Raw genomic sequence first — 22,936 nt, 5'->3', positions numbered from 1 at the left:
CAAAATTATATATGCCGTAGACCCCACACAACCTGGACCCACCCTGCTGACTGAGACCCTTAGGGCTGGAAGGGCCACATGGTGTCACACACTCGGAACGCAATATAAGCAGCAGCGAAGGGCTAAAGAGAACCACCTCCCTTCCCTCATAGTTTCAGGCACCCATAAATCCCCCTCTGGAATTAAGAGTATGTGCAGTTGGTATGTGGGAGAGAAGTGGTATTTGCAAAGAGGCTAAGGATTAGTAAAGAGGTCAAGGGAGGAAATGTAGCAGCAGCGTCAGGAGTCTGCAGAGCTTGGGGTGAGGGACGCACCTGGCCTTAGATAATGTTATCCAAGGGCACAGGAACCAGCAGGTACCTCGTGCCATCCTTCTGTTATGGAGGGTCATAGCCACCATAAAGGATGCTTCCTTTTGTACCTGCTGTCTTGGTACCTCCCCAAGGAGAGCTCACACAGGGTCAGGGACACATGCCTCTGGCTCTGGCGGCAGCTTTCATGACTGTTCTTGCAGATTGTGATGGGGTTCTGGCAGGTGACAGCCACGCTGGAGAAGGATTCGTGCAGGAAGGTGCTGAGGCCTTTGCAGCGTTTTGTGTGCTTGTTGATGTTGCTCATTGCCTTTTTGCATCCCTGGGGGATGGGTCACATGTGCTGAGTGTCAAACTACTGAGCTGAGGTCATGCGTTTGGACTTGGCGCTGACTGGGACTTCAGCCACCCACAGCCTCAGCAGCAGGGGCAGCAGCATAGGGCAGAATCCTGCTCTGGCTGGAGTCATCCCTCCTAAGTGAGACAATGGCACAGAGAGTTAGGGGGGTGAGTAGGTCACCATGGGGTATGGGGGTTCTGCCAGCCCTTCTAAGAATTTCATACCCTCAGTCAACCATTGCAGGACTCGTGCAGCTTCGAATATTTAAGGACTCTGTTGGCATTTTACTGTTCAATTTCAGGAGGTCATGTGCCTTTTTATGCTCTCAATAAATATGTACATTGTTTATCTCTCAGAAGAACTTTATGAGGTGAGTATGATTACTTTTTTTAATATATGAGCAAACTGAGACTCAGAAAAGTTAAGGAATTTGCCCATCATTACTTAGGTAGCGTGTGTCAAATACAGGATTTTAATCAAGGCTTCTTCTTGGCTTCCAAAGCCCCTATTCTTTCTCAGTGTTTTTTGTTTGAAACTCTGAGAAGTCAGAACACAAAAGGAAACTAATCTTGGAAGAAAACTAGGCCACAGGGCCATGCCTCACTGTCCCAGCCCAGCTCAGGCATTCCCAAAAGAGTCAATACTAAGGTTGTGGAGTTGGGTTAATTCCTGTCCTCACTGAAGCTGGATAAACAGTCACTCCCAGCAAGGGAATCACTGCTCCAGCCAGCAAAGTGGCGTGGTGAGTTGGGTTCTTTCCATGGCTGACATTTTGCCCTTTTGGAGAAAGTTGTGGGGTGATAGAGGGTGAGAGCTGGAAGAGTCCTTAGAGATTATCTCAATCAACTCTGTATTTTACAGATGAAGGAGCAGGAGGTCCTGAAAGAGCAAGTGCCCTTCCAGCACGACCAGATGAGTGCAGAGCTGGGGCCATGAGCTTCCTTACTTCCAGTCCATCCCTTTGGTCTAGTGCCAGGCTGAAAGGGGAAGGAGAAAGTTTTTTCCATGGAAGCAGAGTGTAATGAGTATGTCTCTGTTTGTGGTTTAAGTGGTGTATGAAAATTGCCTTCAATAATTATCTTTTAATCCTTCTGATAACATTTAAGAGAAAGTCTCCCAATAAAGCAAGAAGGCAAATTCTTTGTTTCTCCCCACTTTCCAATAGAACCAACAGACATCAGGCTGAGTTTTCACCTGAAAACAATTCTGAAATGAATTTTTAAACATTGGCTAACATTCATTATATTTATTTTTACTTCTGTTTATTAAACGACACTCACATTCCTTAAAATAAGGTATCACACAGTTTCATATACTTTCAATACTTTTAAAAGTATTATTTGAACTAAATGAGTGCATATTTATTGAGCTTATTGAGTAAATTATATTTATATATTACTGACAGTAAGTGGGTATTGCGACCAGAGGAAGCAAATGACTTAAGGTGGGGAACTTGATTTGGCTACAGCCTCTCAGGTCTGTGTCAAAGTGTTAGACACAACCTGGCATCTCCATCTCTGGGATTTGCGGGACTTCACTGTCTTTGAAATAAAATGCTCCTCAAAGTGGCGAAAATCACTTAGGCTTCTAAGATCTGCATTGCCAGATGGGAAACTTCTGAGAAGTCTGTCCCTCTGCTTCCAAGGTGGAGCCTGGCTCACCAGCAGAGCGCTCTCTTTCCATGGTGGGGAGCCCTTCGTGCGCGCCTCCTGCAAACTTAATAGTTGATTCTTGAGCTCAGGAGAACATTATCCTGCAAGCAGCTGACTTGGGTCCCATGGAGCAAATACACTTCATCAGGAAGTCATTTCTCTTTTTCAGGCCTTCAGCAGAGCCTCTCCCATTGGGCTGGAAGGATTACCAAGTGATTATTCATTAGCAGTGGAAGAGCCAAGCCGTGGAGGGCGGGGGTGGGGATGGCAGCAGGAGCCGAGGCTGGCAGAAGCATTTGGTGCCCACCAAGGTGAGTGACCACAAACTTCGCAAGCTCTGAATCCAAGTAAGTTGTAAACAAGCTTTCCCTCAGGTAGGTGCTGACCCTGCAGCTGGCCAGCCCCACTCAAGGAGCTGGGGAAGGGGTTTCTCTGATTGTATATTTTTTGATCCTAGTCACTCACCATCACAAGTCTTCCCAATGGCCACAGTCTCAGGGGTGCTTTATACGTTAAGCAGTACAGGCTCAGTGCCTAGGGTCAGGGAAATTTTCACGAGTCTGTACTATATGAGACGGGAAAAAAAAATCTTGGCTCTAATACTGGAAAAGACAACTGAAAAATCAAATTTAACATATTTACTTACCAGCTACCACAGTAACATAAAGCAGATTTATTTATTTATTTACTTACTTAATTATTTTTGTGGAATGCTCCTTGAATTTGCGTGTCATCCTTGCGCAAGGGCCATGCTAATCTCTGTATTGCTCCAATTTTAGTATATGTGCTGCCGAAGTGAGCACGATATTTTTTTTTTTTGAAATTTGGCACACATAAGATGTTTATTACTTTGTAGAACAATCTTAGGTTAGATTTGCTTATTTTACAGGAATTCACAAGTACCACGATGGCAGAAGGAACAGCGTCAATCATAAGTTCCTGTTGTCAAATCATTTCAGAAGGAAGGCTTATTACAAATAATTTCAGCCGTGGCTGGTGTGGTTCAGTGGATTGAGCGCCTGCTTGTGAACCAAAGTGTTGCTGATCCGATTCCCAGTCAGGACACATGCCTGGTTTGCGGGCCAGGTCCCCAGCGTGGGGTGGGCGAGAGGCAACCACACATGATGTTTCTCTCCCTCTCTTCCCCTCTTTCTAAATAATAATAATAATAATAATTTCAGATACATTTCTGTAATAATGATATTGAATGAGGAATATATATTTTATATATTCAATGTGATGTGATGAAATGTTAAAGTGCCTAGTATGGTATGGTGGTATTAAACAGGGCCCTAGACATAATACACACCCTACTACTTAACGCTCATGTGAAAACAGGGCTCTACAATAGCAGCAGAAGGAAAGCAATGGTACTAAGCACCATTTATAAACATAATATGTGCTTGGCACAGTGCTAGTTCATAGCTAGCATTAAAAAAGTGTTTATCGTATGCCAAGGCATTGTGCTTTATATATAATTTTATATACAGAACAATATTATGTGTTCCATGTTATTATCCCCATTTTACAGGAAAGGCATCTGAGGCTTAGAGAGGTTAAAGTCACAGATTGAGTAAGTGGCAGGGCCAGGACTGAAAACGAGGTAAGTCTCCTTCCAGAGGTATGTTGTCTCTCTCTGTCATACTGCTTTCCTGTTTATTAACAGTTATCTTATGGCCTGGGATTCTATTCAAATTCTGTTCTAATAGACTGGTATTCCTCTTGTCTCCTGGACATGTTTTGCTCCCTTCAACTTTACTTCTTTTTTTTTTTTTCTTTTCCTCTTTCCTGAGAGCCTGCCCTCAAAGAGCATCTAGCCTTCAGAGCTCAACTGTATCATATCATCTTGATCATATGCACAAGCCTTCCTGTACAACTTGACCTCAGGCTAATATCTTCAGAACATAACGTCCTTCAGCATTAACTCCTGGTGCCACTCATTTGGGTAGCTTGTTTGGTATTTCATTCTTATGTGAGTATCCAATCTTCCCAACTAGATGGTAGACTCGTGGTTCAGGAGTCTGGTCTGTTCATGTTTCTCTGGCTCCATCGTGCGAGAGCACTGATAGTGAGTGACTGCATGATAAACACAAAGAGTTTCAGTGTAATAATTTCTAAATGCCTCCTGGTTCTAAATCTCTATGAAACAAGAAGAAACATTAGAGTGTTAGTAGCCAGATGAGAAAGTAAGGAGAAGCCTTATAGGGAAATTTGAAGGTGGCTCAAAAGAGGGGCAGGAGATAAGTGATGATACCTAAAGACCAGTTTTCTTAGGAGGGGTGGGTGATAGTGCCGCAAAAGTCTGTCTGGGTTGCTGGACTGAAGGACAGAAGCACCATGAGGCAGTCTGTGAACTCCAAGTGCCACCCCCAGGATGACGGTCAGACTTCATCCTGCATACAGCCTCCTGGTGGTGAGAGGCAGGCTGCTCAGGAAACAAGGTGGCCCAGGAGGAGCTGGGCGGCTGCAGGACAGGTCAGGGCCACTACGAATGACCAGGAGTGACTGGGGAAAATGAGGTGCATATTTTCTAAACCTCAGCTTGGATTCTGTATGAGGTTGTCCAGCCTACGTTCCTGGCCCTCAGTGGAGGGCTGAGGCTATGTGGCAGAACAGGGTCAACTGTGAGTGAGGAGCTGAAAGCTACGCTGCTCTGATGACATACTTATGTTGGGGTATGAGAAGAACTGTTGCTGGTACTGTTTTCTGTGGGTGCCAAGGCTGAGCCACTCTGGGATGTGGAAGCCTTGAAGTAAAATTTACCCAGAGAAAAGCTGAATGAAGGTATAACATTGGCTTCAGGAGGCAGGTGGCTGCTGATAGTATTCTGTTTCTCTGGGCACAGCATGGGAGATTTTCAGCTGCCTGTCAAACAGCTCACATCTCCATGAGATGGACTACGTGGGGCCAGGACAGGTGACTGGAAGGAGCACCCGTAACAATGGATTGCGCTGACATCCCTGCATTTGACCAGTTCTGCCTGTGAAACATGACTGCAATGTTAATTCAAAGATGAGACCAAGCTTGTGAGTATTTAGCTCCCCAGTTACCTTGTGAGTATATAGAGCAATATCCCTAGGAGAGGGAGAAGAGGGAAAAGAAGAGAACACCACAAGCAGAATGAAAGTCTAGGAAGCTTAGAGGCAAGCTCAGGCTGGCAAAGCCCAGAGAGTAGAAAGGATGAGAGGACTGCAGGGCAGTGTCCTACTCCTGAGTAGCTCTGGGGAACAACAGGGCTACCTTGCCCTAGCTTCTCTGAATGTCCTCCTTGGTCTGTTTGTTGGGAATCGGGGTCTTGGCAATGAGTCAACAACCAGGGCAGGGGAGTGGGTGTGTCTCAGGTTGAGGTAGAAGCCTTGTCAGAAGTTTCCACAAGGAATCTTTCCAAAAGTGATTCTCCTCCAAGAGGAGTCCCTGGCTCTGAGGGCCCATGGCTATGAGGTATCCTGAACTCTGAACTCTGAGCCTCAGCGCTCTATCGCATGAAATTCAGTCACCACACTCCTTCTGGGAAGCCTCTCTCTGTTTCCAGGTTCATTTTTCTTTACTGTGTAGCTCTTTGGGGCCTTCTCAGGGAGCCAAAGACCACTGTGTTCTTGCCTCAGTGAGTGGTCTGTCTCCCCTTATCCCTGACTGTAGGATCTGTCCTCAAGGAGGGGACACAGTCTTCATCCCAACCGGAGGTGAGGCATGTGGCTCTCCTCACTTGGGTTTTGTGGCCTTTAGCTCATTACAAGCCTGCATGCAGCGTTTGGACCTCCCAGGGATGACAAGGACAACCATGATAAAAACAGTCATAGCTGCCATTTATCAGGGTTCTATGTTTCAGTCGCTATTCCATGTGCCCTATGTCTATTTTCTTTTCTTTTTTTAAAGTATATTTTATTGACTACGCTATTATAGTTGTCCCAATTTTTCCCCCTTTGCCTCCTTCTACCCTGTACCCCACTTGCCTCCAGCAATCCCCCTCCTTAGTTCATGTTCCTGGGTCATGCATATAAATTCTTCGGCTTCTCCATTTCTTATACTGTTCTTAACATCCTCTTGTCTGTTTTTCTTTTTTTTTTAAAAGATTTTATTTATTTATTTATTTATTTTTCTACAGAGGGGAAGGGAGGGAGAAAGAGAAGAGAGAAACATCAATGTGTGGCTGCCTCTGGTGTGCCCCCTACTGGGGACCTGGCCTGCAACCCAGGCATGTACCCTGACTGGGAATTGAGCCAGCAACCTTTTGGTTCGCAACCCAGTGCTCAAACCACTGAGCCACGCCAGCCAGGGCCCCCTTCCCTCCCCATTTGTTTTGTACCTACCAATTATACTTTTTAACTTCTGCACCTTTTCCCCCATTCTCCCCCTTTCTCCTCCCAGCTGATAACCCTTCAAATGATCTCCATACCTATGATTCTGTTCCTGTTCTGGTTACTTGCTTAGTTTTTTTGGTCATTGTTTTTGTTTATAGATTTAGCTGTTGATAGTTGTGAATTTGTTGCCTTTTTAATGTTCATAGTTTTGATCTTCTTTTTCCTAAATAAGCCATTTTAACATTTGATATAATAATGGCTTAGTGATGATAAATTCCTTTAGCTGTACCTTGCCTGGGAAGCACTTTGTCCTTCCATTCTAAATGGTAGCTTTGCTAGATAGAGTAATCTAGGTTTTAGGTCCTTGCTTTTCATAACTTTGAATACTTCCAGCCAGTCCCTTCTTGCTTGCAAAGTTTCTTCTGAGAAATCAGCTGACAGTCTTATGAGAACTTTGTAGGTAACTCTCTGCTTTTCTCTTGCTGCTTTTAAGATTCTCTCTGTATCTTTAAACTTTGGCATTTTAATTATGATGTGTGTTGATGTGTTCCTCTTTGGGTCCAACTTGTTTGGGATTCTGTGCTTCCTGGACTTGTATGTCTGTTTCCTTCACCAAATTATGGAAGTTTTATTTCATTATTTTTTCAAGTAAGTTTTCAATTTCATTCTCTTCTTCTTCTCCTTCTCGCACCCCTGTGATTCAGATGTTGGTACATTTAAAGCTGTCCCAGAGGTTCTTAAGCCTATCCTTGTTTTCTTAAATTCTTTTTTCTTCCTGCTGTTCTGATTGAATGCTCTTTCCTTCCTTGTGTTCCAAATCATTGGTTTGATTCTCAGCTTCATCCTCTCCACTGTTGGTTCCCTGTAGGTTTTTCTTTATTTCACTAAGTGTAACCTTCATTTCTTCCCTTATCTTGATGCTGTACTCAATGAGTACTTTGAGGATCCTGATCACCAGTGTTTTGAACTCTGCATCTGATAGGTTGCCTATCTACGTTTCATTTAGTTCTTTTTCTGGGGTTTTGTTCTATTCTTTGATTTGGGCTGTATTTCTTTGTCTGCTCAATTCAGTAGCCTCCCTGTGTTTGTTTCTGTGTATTAGGTAGAGCTGCTTTGATTCCCTTAAAAGGCACCCATCTGGATGACTGTGGCTTGTTTAAATCCTTGGTTGTTGGACTTCCATGCAGTTCAATTTTCTGACAGTTTTGGGTATTATTTGTTTTGACATTTAGTTGTAATTCATCTTGTGGTTGCATGAGGAGGTGAAGTGTGTCTACCTATGACTCCATCTTGACCAGAAGTCCTGTGTGTATTCTCTCTCTCTCTCTCTCTCTCTCTCTCTCATGTGAAGGAGATTTCTACTGCCTTGGACCCATGATTATCTTATTTTCTTCACTCAATTCTTGAAGAGAAATACTGGTCGGAGACACACTCATGGAGAGAAAGTTAAGAAACACCTCATCTCGCTGGCTCAGTTGGTTGGAGCACGATCTTGTACACCAAAAGTTACAGGTTTGATCTCCATTCAGGGTACATACTTTGGTTGAGGGTTCAATCCCCAGTTGGGGCATGTAAGGGAGGCAACCGATGGATGTTTCTCTCTCACATTGATGTTTCTCTCTTTCTCCCCCTTCCTCTTTAAAAATCAGTAAATTTGTCCTCAGGTGAGGATTTTTTAAAAATTAAAATTAAAAAAGAAAAGAAAAGAAAAGAAAAACCTCATTAAGGCCAATGCACCTGTGCCCTAGGCTGAATGCTGATGTGTGTCCAGGTACACGAAACCACAAGATAAATCTCTCTTAATTTTACTAAACTATTTTTTTAGGGAGAGGAAGTAAAGCATTATTTTTACATAAAATAAGACTGTATGAAAGACTATTCTGAAATATTCAAATTGATTTCTCTCTCTCTCTTTTACAATTTACCATTTTTTTTTTTTTTTTTTTTTTTTTTTTTTAGTCTGAACTTGAACTTTATCTACTCTTGGCTAGGAACTATTTTTGGCAAGGAAAGTGAGGGAGAGCTTGGTCTTCTTTGTTTAAACTTTATGTTTTGTCATGGAACTCAGGCCTGCTCCATCCATCACAGGTTCCGCTACTCAACATTTGACACTTCAGTAATAAATAAAAATAACTCCACTCAAACTTTTCCTACATGCCAGCCACTGTACTAAGTGCTTTATGTATAGTTACACTTAATCTACATATATTCCTATGAAGTAGTTTACCTTTATATAGATGAGAAAATTCCCACCTCCCTGGTATGAAGTCAAGAGGACTTTCCATCATAGTGAGTATTTCCATTATGGGTAGACATCTTCCCTTACGTCCCCTCTTGTGAACTGTGGACCTCTTATGAAGCCTTATCAGCAATATTTTCTCATGCCCCTGTGGCTTCATGGATCTCCCAAGTCTACTGGCTTTGGAGTCATGCACAAGTAAACATCCCGGTAAGATCTGAAACTGCTCTTTCTACCTGTCCATGGTGAGATGAGGGTAGGAGGAGGACTTTAAGAGTAAGAATCTGAAGTCTTTGAAGCTCTTTCAGAGGCCCAGTTGTGCAGGAGCATAGGAGAAATGTGATGAAATGGGCCAAGGCTCCCTCAAAGAGAAGGCTTCTTGGATGTTGCTGCTACTGGTATATTTTCTGTGGCCATAGTTCTAGGGTTATCCCCTAGAACTGTAGACACCATGAAGAAAGTCAAATGAATCAGGGTGAGAAGGGTCCTGATCTCAAGGGCATTTCCTCTTCCTACATCCTGCCCTTGAGATCAGGACCCTTCTCACTCGCATGGACTCACCTGGCCCTTTCATTGTGTCTATGGTTCATTTACTTCAGAGAGTGGAAACTTCGTGGGAACCAGCGTCAAGTAGAAAAGTCCCCCTGCCTAATCTACCTCAGTCTCACTCCTTGGAAAGCTAACTCATTGTATGGTAGGCAGTTAGACAGACATGAGCATAGCAAGGAGGATGGGCCAGGTATAGAAGGCCACCAGGGAGGAAAGCGCTGGGTGCCTAGCAACAGGTAAAACCGGAAAAACAAGGGCCTCACCCCAGGGTAACCCCTCCTCACCTAGAATATTGCTGGTCATGACATTTAGGCCCCCTGGCCTTTCATATCGCTGGTCACCCAATTTAGACACTCCCCTGACCTTTCCTCTCCTGGCATGTTTCTAGTCATGTGGGTTAGACCCTGTACAGGGGGAAAAGACAAGGAGGCCAGAGAATAGCCCTTAAGCCCTTATGCCCGCAGGACAATGAGGTTCTGACGGGCATCAAATACATTTAGACTTCAGTTATGTTTCAACTCCAGGCCTAGAAAAGCAGTAAAACCAGACAAGCGCTGCCACAGATGGCATCAGGACCAGCTGTATTGACTAATGACCCCCTGCTCCGGCATCACCCAATCAGTAGAGACTATGACCCTGACAGGGCACACCTGAAAAGCTGATGAATATTCTTTTGGGATTGTCCCCTGAGACTTCCAGATAAATACCCTCCAGCTGGAGGACCCAGTATGGCTCTGTCTAGAGAGCAGGCTCACCTTTCCCTATCCCATTCACCCCATGCACATTTTCCTTGCCTCTCTCTTTCTGCTAGGTCCCAAGGGCCCTTCTTTTGCCTCTGTAACTTGTTTCCTGAGCCCATTTCTTCTACCACTCACTTATTCTACCTCTCTGACTTTCTTTCTAAATAAACTTCCTCTTATAGTTTGAATCTTGGCCCTAAATTCTTTCCTAACCAGAACTTCAGTACCGAGGTTGCCGAACCAAGGCCCGGTCTGACTTTACTGCTCTAACACCTGGTGCCATTCTTGCCACCAACAATTATAGTTCCAGTTCTTAGTTGGTTTTTTTGTTTTTGTTCTTTTTTTTTTTTTTAAGATTTTATTTTATTTTCTAGAGAGAGGGGAAGGGAGGGAGAAAGGGAGGGAGAGAAACATCAATATGTGAAAGATGTGGCTCAGTTACCTCTTGCTTGTCCCCAGCTGGGGACCCAGCCTGCTACCCAGGCATGCGCCCTGACCTGGAACCGAACCAGTGACCTCCTGGTTTGCAGGCTGGTGCCCAATCCACTGGGCCACATTAGGCAGGGTGATTTTTTTTTTTTTAACTGGATTTCATTTCTGTTCCTTAGGGCCGGGTTGAAATAATTCTTTAAAGCTTGCTATACAAGGTCGAGCAATACTTCCCTAGATAATCCTTTCCCCCTCTTTAAGCTCCCACCTCCAACAACAGAAATGTCTCACAACTAATCAGTCTCCTCTTCCTATTTTTCAGTTTTCAGATAGTAATGCATCAGGTTCAGCTGGTGCTGGTGTTAGTCTCAAACCTATTATTTATTTTGGACCTCAGCTTTGACCTTTGGGAGGCGGAGTAGCCCAAATGCCTATTTCAACATTATTCCTGGCATTCCTAAACTTGGCTGTGATCAAGATCATGTGAAGGAATGGGTGACTGTCAAACCAAATTAGTTAAAGCATCAGTAATGAGAAAAAGACAAGTCATTTCAATTTATTATTAATATCTGAATGGTCACTGTCAAATAGTGGTAAGCATTCTAAATGAAACTTGGAGTGCAATTTTTCTTATAAACATTTAAAAATGTTGAAATTCTATCACTCAGTGGAATTATAAATGTATGTTATTTTAAGAAAAATGCTGTAATAAATTAATGGTTATGAAATCTCACATTGGACACAAAGCAATTATTAAGAATTTTCTGGAGGAGGGCAAAGGGAGGAACATTGAGACAACCGTAATATAATAACATGATTTAAAAATAAAATTAAAAACAGAATTTTCAGTTAGTTAAAAATTAGGAAAAACTAGTTGACAATATGAATAATAGGAGAGAACGTATTGGCTGGATAACTTTAGGAAGAATCTTATATGCTTTTTGAGCCAAAAGTATTTATAACAATTTAATAAATAATACAAGTACTATTTAATTTAATAAATAGTACAAGGCAGAATAATGAAAGTTAGATCATAACATAGTTCTTTCTATAATTTCATTATATCTTAATCTTTGCAGGATTGATTGCTCTATCAGCACTTAGCATGTTAAATAAAGTAATCCTTAAGAACCATACATTTTAGGAGGATTTTTTTTTATTGAGGTATAATTTACATACAGTGAGTACACAAACCTTAAATGTAAAGCTCAATGAGTTTTCACAAAGTAAACATATTTAGACCAAGCAAGGCCATGTCCAGCTTACCTTTTACCCCTTCCCAAGGTGCTTTTTATCTTTGTCACCACGGATTACTTTTTAATTATGTTTAATTTTTAATTATTTAATACTGATTGGGTCAAGAGTCTTTCAAGAAAAAGTCCCCTTTGGGCCCTGGTTGGTGTGACTCAGTGGGCTGAGTGCCGGGCCTGTGAACTAAAAGGTGGACGGTTCTATTCTTGGTCAGGGAACAGGTCCCCAGATGAAAGCATGTGAGAGACAACCAATCGGTGTTTCTCGCCTTCTCTTCCCCTCTCTCTAAAAAATAAATAAAATTTTCAAAAAAATTATATAAGTCCTATTTGGAAATTCTTCTCATTTTGAAAAGATGCATTAAAGGCATAATTTTAACAAATTCAAAACTTTGTGAGGAGGAGGTCTTCAAAACCATGACATCATCAATAAAGCATATATGAAAAGTTGTGAAAAAAGGAGAACGTGAAGAAAAAAAATCAGCTACTCCAAGTATCTCATACCTTAGTTGAAAATCTATTTAGAATGTTACACGTATAGGGTAGTGACTATAGGATATATAGACTTTATACTCAACCATTTGGCCACAATGTACATTTCATGTACCTCTTTTTTCAAGCCTCTGTGATATATTTAGTGCATCTCTACTTCCAAGACTTACTTGCCCCACACTCTGCTTGAATTCTTCAATGTTCTTTTCTTTTCTCCTTTCTTTTGATCATCCCTTCCCTACCTTCTCTCCTTATCATCTCACCCAGCCTACCTAACAGGACTCTGCCTGCAGACTTGTCCTCTAGCCGACGCACGAACATCGTACCAGCCAAAGAAAGCCCTCAAGGAGAGTTGAGTTCAGTATTTGTCTCGGTCTGCATGTTTTCTAAAGGTGGATATGACTGGACAGGGGTATTTCTATTACTGCTACCATGGATACTACTAGTTATTATTGTTAAATGCCTATCAGTGCCGGAGGCTGACTAAGGCTTCGTGAATGTCATTTCTAAGTCTCCAGGAATCCTGTTAGATAGGTGGTATTACTCCCATTTTACTATGTTGTAACACAGATGCAGAGAGGTTCAGTAGCTGGTTTGAGGTCACATAGCCATGACTCTCTGAGCCCAAATTTACACCCAGTTCCCTATGGCTCCAAAGCTTCCTCTAACTCTGGTCAGAAGCAAAGGAGCACTAGAATTGTTAGGAGGGGTAGGCAGAGAGTAGGCTTCCCAGCTGGGTGCTGAAGGAGGGCAGGTATGGGCAGGTATGGCCATGGTGCCATTTGTCTGGGATTGAGATAAAAGGAGAGAGAAGGGGCCGGTAATGGTCAGAGCTGCAGGCAATGCGGGAGAGGCTGTCAGGTCCAGGAAACATAAAGCCATGGCTTCTTCAGCTTTGCTCACCAGGGAGGGAGAAGTGATATCTGCAGCCCAAGGGGACAGGGAGGTAGCATTTCTACATCTCAACCCCAACTGCCCGGGCTGCCTGCCAGAGTGGAGAGCCAGGGAAGCACGGAGGCAGGAGAGATGATTATCAGGAGGAAGGAAGCTCTGGCAGCTCCCGCCAGCCTGTTTGTGACAAGCAGGCTCTGGGCCACGGAAGTCCCTTGAGGTCAAGGGAAATGTGACCTGAAGCAGAGAGCTGAAACTGGGATACTCCCCTTGCTCTATGCCTTCAGGCCAAGGGGATCCAGCCAGAGACAGGCCCAGGACCCAGGCTGGAAAAGCACTGGATTGGAGAAGGCGGAGGACAGTTAGGCAGAGAGAGAAATAATGAAATTAAGATCCCTGGGGCACCTCATAAACAGTCTCTTGGCTAGAGAAGTAATGCCCTTTATTGCAGTCAACCCAGAGTAACTGGCTTTTCAGAGCTCTCAGGGAACATACCTTCATGAGTGAACTCTTGTCTAGCTCTCCTCTTGTCCTGCAGAGGTCTCTCCTTTCTCTCTTTCTCTCTTTCTTTCTCTCTTTCTTTCTTTCTTTCTCCCCCTCCCCACCCTGCCTCAATGATGAAGTAGAAAGTGCACTGTATGTTGAGGGGAGGAAACTTAGGTTCAAGTTCACGTGCTGCTCCTAACCAATGTCACAGGTCTTTAATTAATTAAGCTGTCTGAAATCTCAGTGTCCTGGTCTCTAAAGAAGGCAAGTCATCAAGTCTATCTCACAAGGGTCTCGTGTGGCTGTATCATGGAAAGCGTGAAATACTATAAAGTGGTACTTCTTTGCACAGAGGCCACCGCACTGACACATCAGAGCTGGGCAAGACTTCTAGCCCTGTCCATCAACCCCAGGCACCCCTCTTACATTGATTTCTTTCTGTTGTCTTGCTGCCATGATAATGTCAGGCGGGGGGAAGATGAACAAGGCACAGACCAGGGACCCCCCAACCCGAGCTTGCTCAGCCCTTCTTGGGTATGAGTACCTAGGGAAACAGCAACAAAAAGATAAAAGATCATCGCTTCCAGAGCTTAGCCCATCAAGGTATAGACCTCAGCTGTCCCTTAGCTTCTCAGAAAAGCCTAAGCTGGAAAGGGCTCCAAGAAATGAAGGGAAGAGAACCTCCTGGGCATAGGAGGAGCACACAGAGGCCTAGAGAGGAAATTAAAGCCTAACTCAAGAGTGACAGAAGCTGGAAACATAAAGGACTTTGTCCAAGTGCACAGGAACCAGGTGGAATTTTCCAGAGTCATCTTTCTGGAGAGGGTCACAGGCTATTATGTAAGGAGCATGCAGTTTCTTCTCTTTGTACTTGCATTCGGGGTACTTCCCTGAGGTGAGCTTACACTCAGTCAGGGACACAGGCCCTTTGCTCTGGTGGCAATTCTTATGGCCGTTCTTGCAGGCTATGATGGGGGTCTGGCAGGTGGCAGCTACACTGGTGAAGGATTCTTGCAGGAAGGTGTTGAGGCTCTTGCAGTGTTTTGTGTGCCTGTTGATGTTGCCCATTGCCCTGTTGCATTCCTGGGGGCTGGGCTGCACATGCTGAGCGTCAAACCACTGAGCTGAGGTCATGTTTTTGGGTTTGGCGCTGACTGGGACCTCAGCCACCCACAGCCCCAGCAACAGGAGCAACAGTAGAGGGCAGAATCCTGCCTTGGATGGTGACATCTCTCTTGGGAGAATGGTCAGAATGGAGGCCTGGGGTCACTGGGGACAGAGAGTCGGTGGTATGTAGTTGAGAAATGAGCCTCCTTATCCCTGCTCTTTCTAGCTAATCAATACCTCACTTCCCTTTCTCCCCCTGGGTCTCATCCCTCCCTCCCCTGTTGTGCCACACCTGCTATGCCCCCAGCCCCTAACCCTGCACACCCATCTCCCACCTTGTATCCCTATCTCCCTTCATTCTGTTCTTCTTGCCTCCTACTCTGTGTTCTATCTCTTCTCTCTCAAGTCCCATCCTCTTTGGGTCCCTATGTCCCTATGCCTTTCTCTGTGTCTCATCCCCTCCATGACCCCATCCCCATCTCCTCTGTATCCCTCCCAGATTTTGTGTCTCTACCCCTGCCATCACTTTTCTCTTTCCCCTGTGTCCCCATCCCCTCCGCATTGAGTCCCTCCTTTGCCCATCTTATCTCTCATTCAAGCGTACTCTCATCTTGTCAGAACCCATCCCTTCTCTGTCCAGTCTCTTCACCCATGACCCATTGCTGGCCTCACCTCTTTACTGGGTCCTCGCGCTGCCGCTCCCGCTCAGTGGACTGAGGATGCACCTACCATCGATGGGCCTCAGCTCTCCGAAGGCTTCTTCTCACTGTCTGACTCCTTAAGAGCTGATCTGGGCTATGTTGCTTCTGTTGAGGAGTTGGGGGGGGGGGCGTGGACTAGGGAGCATTCCCAGGTCAGGAAATGAATCAGGTGCATGCCTCTCCGCCTACATGTGCCAAATAAGCCAATACCTATGGAGCTGATGTACCTGCCTAAACTTGTCTGGCAATGAGGAAGCTTGAATCCTCACACTCAGAGACTACATTTAGCCCTTGGCCACATGATTTTAATGACCCTAATAAAGCACCTGATCTAGATGTCAAGCCAAAATGAATTTCAAGGAGAGTTGTTATTAAGTTCCTCCTATATATACCTCTGGTTCATAATTCTGGGAACAACCAATCACTGTGGTGATAAGAATTGCCTTTTTTTTCCTGACCAGAGATAGAGCTAGAATAGCCCAGATATTTGCTTTGTTTGGTTTCCTGTCATCAGGATTTGCTGCTTATCTTTTGGAGGATGAAGAAGACAGGGAAGTAGATGAATCATCACAGCCAGGATGGCCAGCACCACCCCAACTCAGCTATGTCACAATGGCTTATTCCTCTGGGCCCATCACTTCCAGGTGGTGAGCAAGGCCACCTGGCTTTACCTGAAGAAGGCACACAACGCCTCTCACCCTTTATTCTTCCTCTTCCTCCTTTATTAAAATTTGTAAAACTTAAACATTGTCTAGCTTGAAAATACTGTTGGGGTGGTACCTTAGGCCTTCCTTTACATTTTATGTCCTGTTCCTGGTGGAAAACTTGGGTCACTGCTGCTCGGGGGGCTCTGGGGAGCTTGGCATAAAGCACTCAGAAAAGCTGGGACACTGAGGCAGAGAAGCATTGCTCTGTGTGCGGGGGAAGGCCTGGAAAACCGAGCAGCATGGTATTCTTGCTTTCAGGATTCACTTGTAAGTAAGTAGTAGGTGACCTCAGAATACTGAGTTCAGGTTCATTCATGTGGTCAACAAATTTTTATTCAGCACTGTTATGTGCCAAGGTACTTGGAATATATTGGTGAACCAAAGAGACAAAAATCCTTATCTTTGTGGACCTTACATTCCATTGGGGGAAAGGCAGTAAAAATATAGATTGTACTTTGTTCAAAGCAATAGTTGCTAAGGAAAAAAGTAGAACAGGATGGAAGTTGGTAGGCAGTGATTTTTAAATAGGGTCATTGAAGTAGGTGATTCTGGGACAAAGCCTTGTAAGAGAGTGAACTTGTGTCCGCCTGGGGAACAATGCTCCAAGTAAAGTGCTGCGAAGGCCCTCACGCAGACGGGTATGCCTGGGGGAACAGTCAGGTCCAGTGTGGCTGGAGCAGGTGAATGGTGGCTTTAGAGAGGGACCAGAGGCGATATCATGGCAAGCCTTAGAGACTGTTAGGACTGACACCTTTGCTCTGTGCACAGTGAGGAGCCCTGGGAGTGTTCTAAGTAGAGGAGTAAAAGGCCTATTTGTTTAAAGATCCCCCGGCTGTTGTGCAGACTGTAACCATAGAGAGGCCATGTTAAACCACCTTGATCATAAAGTTTGTTTTCTGGTCTAGAAGTTAGGATCTGGGTGTTTGTTTCAAGGCCGGGGGGACATCAGTATAGCAGATGGAGAGTGCAGCTGTGGGTCAGGATGATCTTTGAAAGAAAACGTGGAGTTAGAGATGGGAAGCGCCACTAGATGGCAACAGAGAACCAGGAGCAAGTTCACACAGGCCTCTGGCCCCTCTGGGTCACTGTCAGCGACGCCTTGGCTCTGGGTACAGCACTCACTGCTTTGTTAAGGTGTCTGAATCTCTGCAGTTTGAACTTTTGGATGGAGAATTATGCCTCTGCTGCTGTAGAAATGCAAATGTGTGGAGATAAAATCCATGGTTTAAAGCAGACTGTGGATAGAATGCAGATCAGGAGAGGCCAGTCCAGCCCTGGGCAGCAGGGGCGGGGGGCGGGGGGGCTGGTGTTACAGGACCGGGTGGGAGGCCAAGAGCTCATTTGAATTCCTCGTCCAGACTCCTTCTTACTTCTCATTATTCTAGAGTGAGATGTTTCCAAACCACGATTTGCACTGCCCTCTTCTCTTGTGTTCTCCTGTCATTATAATTAACCTAGTTTGCTCTTCATCTCCATTATGCTAGGTTCTCCAGAAGGCTGCCTGAGAGCTATGTGAAAGTAAACACAGCTTTACTGTGTCAGGTCAAAGGGAAGAGAAAGTAAAGGTTAGGCTTCTGCAAGAAATTTGAGGAGTTGAACCTACTATCTGCACAATTCATGCTAAAACCCTTACCCTTCCTCGATTATTTGGAGAAGGCAGGTGATTTTATTTATTTGCCTAAACTGCCCAGCTTCCAAGATTGGCTTCACTTTGCATTTGGTAAGATAATTTTGCCATTTTTCCTTCACTTCATGGATGCGGCAAGAAGAAAACATGGCGGAGGGGGGAAACAAGGTTAGGGAGAACAAAGTAAGTCAGGCATCAGGCCAAGGGCTGGTCAGCGAGTCTGGCAGAAGGGAGAAGAGAAAATTTAGAGAAGAGGACAGAAGACAAAATGGTGGAAGAGAAGATGGGAAGGAAGAAAGCCCCTCACACAAGCAGCCTGTATCCAGGGATGTGAGGTAGCTAGTTACCCCAGCATCCTTCTCATTTGATGGCCACGGTCACTGCTCTTGGCCCAGCTTCTCCCTAGGCTGCTGGGTGTGTGTGCATGCGAGTGTGTTTGCTCGCGCCTGCGCGGGTGTTGTCACTGGGGCGGGTGTTGTGAAAACCCCAGCAGTGCCAGGTGGACCTCTGCCTGTCTTCCCCACAGGACAACAGCTGCTGCTTCCTGCAGCCTGTGCTGAGAGGGGGTGGGGGTGGGGGGGCTGGGAGAGGAGGGCTGGGCCTGGATAGGTGCCCTCCCTTCAGAGCCCAGACTGTCTCTCTTCCGGAGTTCCGCACAGACTCTGGATACCAGTGGAAAGCCCATGAGAATTTTCCTTCAAGCGGGAACAGATCTGAGGTCTGTTATCCCAATTTTGTTGCCCCTAGGGTAAATAAAGGTAATGGGCTTATTTACGTAAATGGGTAAAGTGAAACAAACAGCAAGTTGGGGTCAGATGTGGAACTTGCTTTGGGTCTTTGAATTCTCATGACCTTTTCTGGAACAGCTGTGGGTCTGGAGGAGGCAGAACTGACAGAGGGTTGGAATCCTTGGCTTCCAGACCAATGTGTTTAGCCAAGCCAGGACGTAAGAGAGGAGAACCTGACTGGGGCTTGAGACCTCCCTTATGACAGGCCATTGTCAGCTCCCCATTTATCCACAGAATAAAATATAAATTCCTTAGCCTGATATTCAAGGTCTGCTACAATTTGGCAAACCTGTCTTTCCAACTTTATCTCTGACTTTTCTTCCACTGAGGGCCTCAACCCTAGCCAGGCTGGTTTTCTCTCTTTATTCAAATATACCTTTCGTAACTCTCTTTATCTCCATGTAACTGTTCCTTGAGACCCACCCCTGAGTTTCCAGGATAAAACTTACCCCCCCCACAAATTGCTCTGATTCTCCCAATGCAGAGAGATCTTTCTCACTACTAAATTCCTACATTTACTGTCTTTAAGACATATAATTTTCTGCCTTGAATCATGGGTTATTTCTTCATATGGAGTAATTATTTTCTTCCAATTTAGACTGTCAATTCCCAGAAGACAAGGACCATCTGTTGCATTTCTTTTGTATCTCCCATAGGACACAGCATAATGCCTTGTGGATAAGTGACCTTAACTGATTTAGCTTCTGGGTTAGAAGGCATTCACTGTGCCCCTGAACGACCCCAGTCCCAGATAGGATCATGACCAACTAGCAGACCGAGAAACTGACAATGCAGCTCCTAGACATCAACCCTGAGGTTGAGGTGCAGCTATGACAAGAAGTTGAGATGACTGAAGCAATCCTTTGGGTTTGAGGACAACCTAGGAACTGTCCATGACACAGTATGCTGTTCAAGTAATTTTAGCTGGACAGGGCAAAAAGTGATGCACTGAGACTGAGGTGAGCTCACTCTGGGAAAAGTCTTAGGGGTTCCCCTCAATCATAGGCAACCATTGCTGCACCTGCCACTCTAGTCAGTTGTTCTAGAAATGCTAAAACTTGGGGAAGGGAGAGAATGTGTAGTTGAGTATATGCACAAGGTCACCTTTACAAGAAAAATAACTCAAAATTGTTTCAATGATGAACTATTGGTACTCCTTTTGCTAGTGGAAAAACCAATACCATTATAAGCAAAATGTAACACATGTATTTCTAAGTCCTAGATATTTACCAACTCTTTTTAATATATAAGGTATAAATAAGTCTGCACTTATTAGGAAATCTGATTCTCTCATTGGACCAAAATTCTCAATCTCAGCACTATTTACATTTTAGTGTGTTGAGGATTCTCTGTTGTGGGAGCTGTCTTGTGCAATGTTGGATGTTTAGCACCATTCCCTGGCCTCTACCCACTAGATGCCAATAGTATCTCCCAGTTGTGACAATCAAAAATGTCTCCAGATATGAGCAAATTGTCCCCCATTGAGAACTACTGAATTAGACTTGTGACCTTGGGCCAGCTGCTGAACATCTCTAAAACTTAGTTCCTTCATCTCTAGGATAATTCTTGTGTATGTAAAGTCCAGTGTAATTCCACACATCTCAGGCTTAGGGAGTAGATGAGACGATGACAAGGCTGTCTGACTGGACGAAGCGATTCTATGGATCAACACCTCCAGGGTAGGATTTTAAAGACCAGACTACTAGAATGGCAATTTGAAAACCAAAGGCCCATCGTACGCTCAGCACTTTCTCTGGCTCTGTGACTCATGACTTTGTAACATATGCTCGTATGTGAGACTTTCCTTTTGAATTGTAAACTGAATTTGGATTGGATCCGTCTTATTTACCTTTATATTTTCCCCCAAATTTGTCATAGTGCATTTCATATGACCTCTTACAATTATTTAAAAAATATTTTGGAGTAATCAACATGGGCACAGCTAATAATAGAAAGCTTTGTGAAGATGAATGTTAAGTCAGGTATTAGATGGAACTCTGGAAGGGCAGAGTGGGGAAGGGGCCAGGTCACTTGGCTCATTTGGGTAATGAAGGAGGCTTTGCAGATGTGTAGTGAGTTGGGGAAAAATGGGAGTTGGTGTGGAACCTAGGAGACCATCTCTAGTTATCCACTTAAATATTGTTTAATGGTTAAAAGGCACTTTCACCCAGATCATCTCATTCTGTTCTTATAGTCTCATGAGGTAAGAGAGGTATTAATCCCATTTTATAGAAGAGGAAACAGAAACTCAGTAGGTAATCGAATATCAAGTCCTGAGCTCTTTCCTCTGCAGGGTGCTGTTCCATTTCTGTAATTGTGTGTGCAGAGGTGAGTGGTGGTGGGTGGGCAGTGAATGAAGAAAGAGAAAGGCCAAGTTGCATCTTTGAGCAAATAGGGAAGAGATGGCATGCCTTGAGGTGGGGACCACGCAGTGTAGTGAGCTTCCTCAAAACAAAGACTTGAGTCCACCAGACTCCAGCACCTCCATGCATGGGCTTCCATTCAGTGCTGGCTTGCACACCAGCCTGAAGGACACAGATGGGACACTTGCCTGCGTGGGCTTTACCTGCGCTTGCTTGGCTGTGCACACTTCCCTGGAGAGGTGTTCCAAGTAGAGGCTTCTTATACAGAATTTCTGGGATATGTCTTCCTATGAGCCAACTCAGTGGAATTGGTGGGGGGCAAGGGCAGGAGGAGGCGACAACATGAACAAGGACATGGGGGTGGGTGGGGGCACCCTAGGGGAAGCAGGTGGGCATGGAGATGCAGTTGGAGACATGGCAAGGGCCAGGTCATGGGAGCCTTACGTCCTATGAGGGTAGAGCCTTACCAGGGTTGCAGTGAATGTGGTGTCCAGGAGAGGGGAGACCCCCAGCAGGGGAGGAAATAGGAATGGAAGGGACTGGTTTAGGAAAAGTTAAGATTTCCAGGGCTACCTGTCTGATGGACTCACGGTCATTTTGAATACTCAACATGTTCCAGGCACTGGGCTAAAAGCTCTTGATATACATCTTAATGAATCCTAATACTGCCGCAAGGTATAAAATATCATCCTCATTCACAGATAAAGAAACTGAAGTTTACGGTGTTTTAGTAAACTTAGATTGATGGTGCACAGCCTGTAAACAGCAGAGCAGGATTCAATTTCTGGTCTGTTTTACTCAAAAACCTCCCTAAAGGTACAGTTAGGGAGAAGAAGGGGTCTAGGATCACTCTCATTTTTCTTGTACAGGTAATTGAGGAAGCTGAGATAGATGGCAAGGAGGAGAGGCAAGTTGTGGAAAGGATGGGTTCAGTTTCCTATTCTCGTTTGTGCTGTCAGAAAGAGCAACTTAGGGGGTTAGGAATGAGGAACACCAGTACATCTCTCTGTACCTCCTGCTGAACTTACACATTGGCCTTGGAGCACTCAGGTTTCTGCAGTCTGACTCCCTGCTCTCCTGTGGGAAGCCCACAACCTGGATCATATTCTGCAGGGAGACCAGGCTGGAGCCCGTGGAAGTCAAGGGCTGTGGCTGGCAGGCTCTTTGCTTCTGATGAAGGGGCAGATGTTGATGAAAGGGAGAGTTAGGAGTCCAGCCCTTTCCCAACCTGACAAACAATACCAGGAATCTGACTTTCTGGGCTCACATGGCCTACATCCCCTCTGTCCAAGCTATGCTGTCTAATCTGACCTACTGACAAGTTTGAGGCTCCAGGGTCAGCAAGCAAAAATCTCCCCATGTGCCCTGACTCTGAAAGCGCCTGAAGTTATCAGTGAGGGAGTAGTGTGATTGTCTCATTGTAGTTGTTGTGAGGTTGATGATGGGGACTGTAGAGGGTCCACAGAGATATGTCTTTGATTCTTAGTACATCATTTTGGTGGGAGGCTTTTGCATGTGTGTGGGCTCCTGTGCGTGGGATGAGACAGTGGCAGACTCTCTGTTCTCTAAGGAATAAGGAGCCCTTTGTTCCTTAGAAACATGAGACTACTTTTCTTCTTACCTTTCCACAGGAGCAGGGCTTATGGACATCAAAGAAAGCCCAAGAACGTAGAGACTTCTGGCAAGGAGGTTGGAACTAAGTGTTCTTATGACACCAGAAAAGGGAAAACAGATTGTAATGTCTCTTTCCTCCCACCTATCCAACCCTCTCAGCACAGGGGCTTCTCAGACTCAGGGGACATTCCATCCTCCCGGACTGGTCTTTATCTAGAAACCTTTCCAGCCTCTTCTCACCTTTGGGCTGTCCTTGACCTCAGGCAAGAAGAAACCCTGCCTGCTGTCCTGCTCATCTTTCAGCTCCTTTCCTTCCTCCAAAGCAATCAGAGAATCGTAGCTCAGCTTG

At 44.9% G+C, this 22,936-nt stretch overlaps 1 protein-coding gene, 1 non-coding gene and 1 pseudogene across 2 annotated transcripts; all 3 read right to left on the bottom strand.

Moving 5' to 3' along the window:
* Positions 1-320: 320 nt before the first annotated feature.
* LOC129064128 (ribonuclease 7-like) lies at positions 321-780 on the bottom strand (annotated as a pseudogene).
* A 2,222-nt stretch (positions 781-3,002) lies between these two features.
* Positions 3,003-3,106, bottom strand: LOC129064510 (U6 spliceosomal RNA). The gene has a single exon (XR_008528488.1). It is a non-coding gene; the product is annotated as a U6 spliceosomal RNA (small nuclear RNA).
* An 11,309-nt stretch (positions 3,107-14,415) lies between these two features.
* LOC129063178 (ribonuclease 7-like) lies at positions 14,416-21,569 on the bottom strand. The gene is made up of 3 exons (XM_054564202.1): positions 21,564-21,569; positions 20,651-20,741; positions 14,416-14,876 (listed from the first exon to the last, which is right to left on the bottom strand). Exons 1-3 carry the CDS (start codon positions 21,567-21,569, stop codon positions 14,416-14,418), a joined length of 558 nt encoding a protein of 185 aa, XP_054420177.1.
* Between the last annotated feature and the right edge of the window lie 1,367 nt (positions 21,570-22,936).

The sequence above is a fragment of the Pteronotus mesoamericanus genome, unplaced genomic scaffold (assembly GCF_021234165.1).
Source record: "Pteronotus mesoamericanus isolate MK-2021 breed Mesoamerican mustached bat unplaced genomic scaffold, CSHL_Meso_final contig_164, whole genome shotgun sequence".
In the NCBI taxonomy this organism is placed as follows: domain Eukaryota; kingdom Metazoa; phylum Chordata; class Mammalia; order Chiroptera; family Mormoopidae; genus Pteronotus; species Pteronotus mesoamericanus.
Note: the sequence above shows the minus strand (reverse complement) of the source record. Positions and strands in the feature narration are given on the sequence as shown.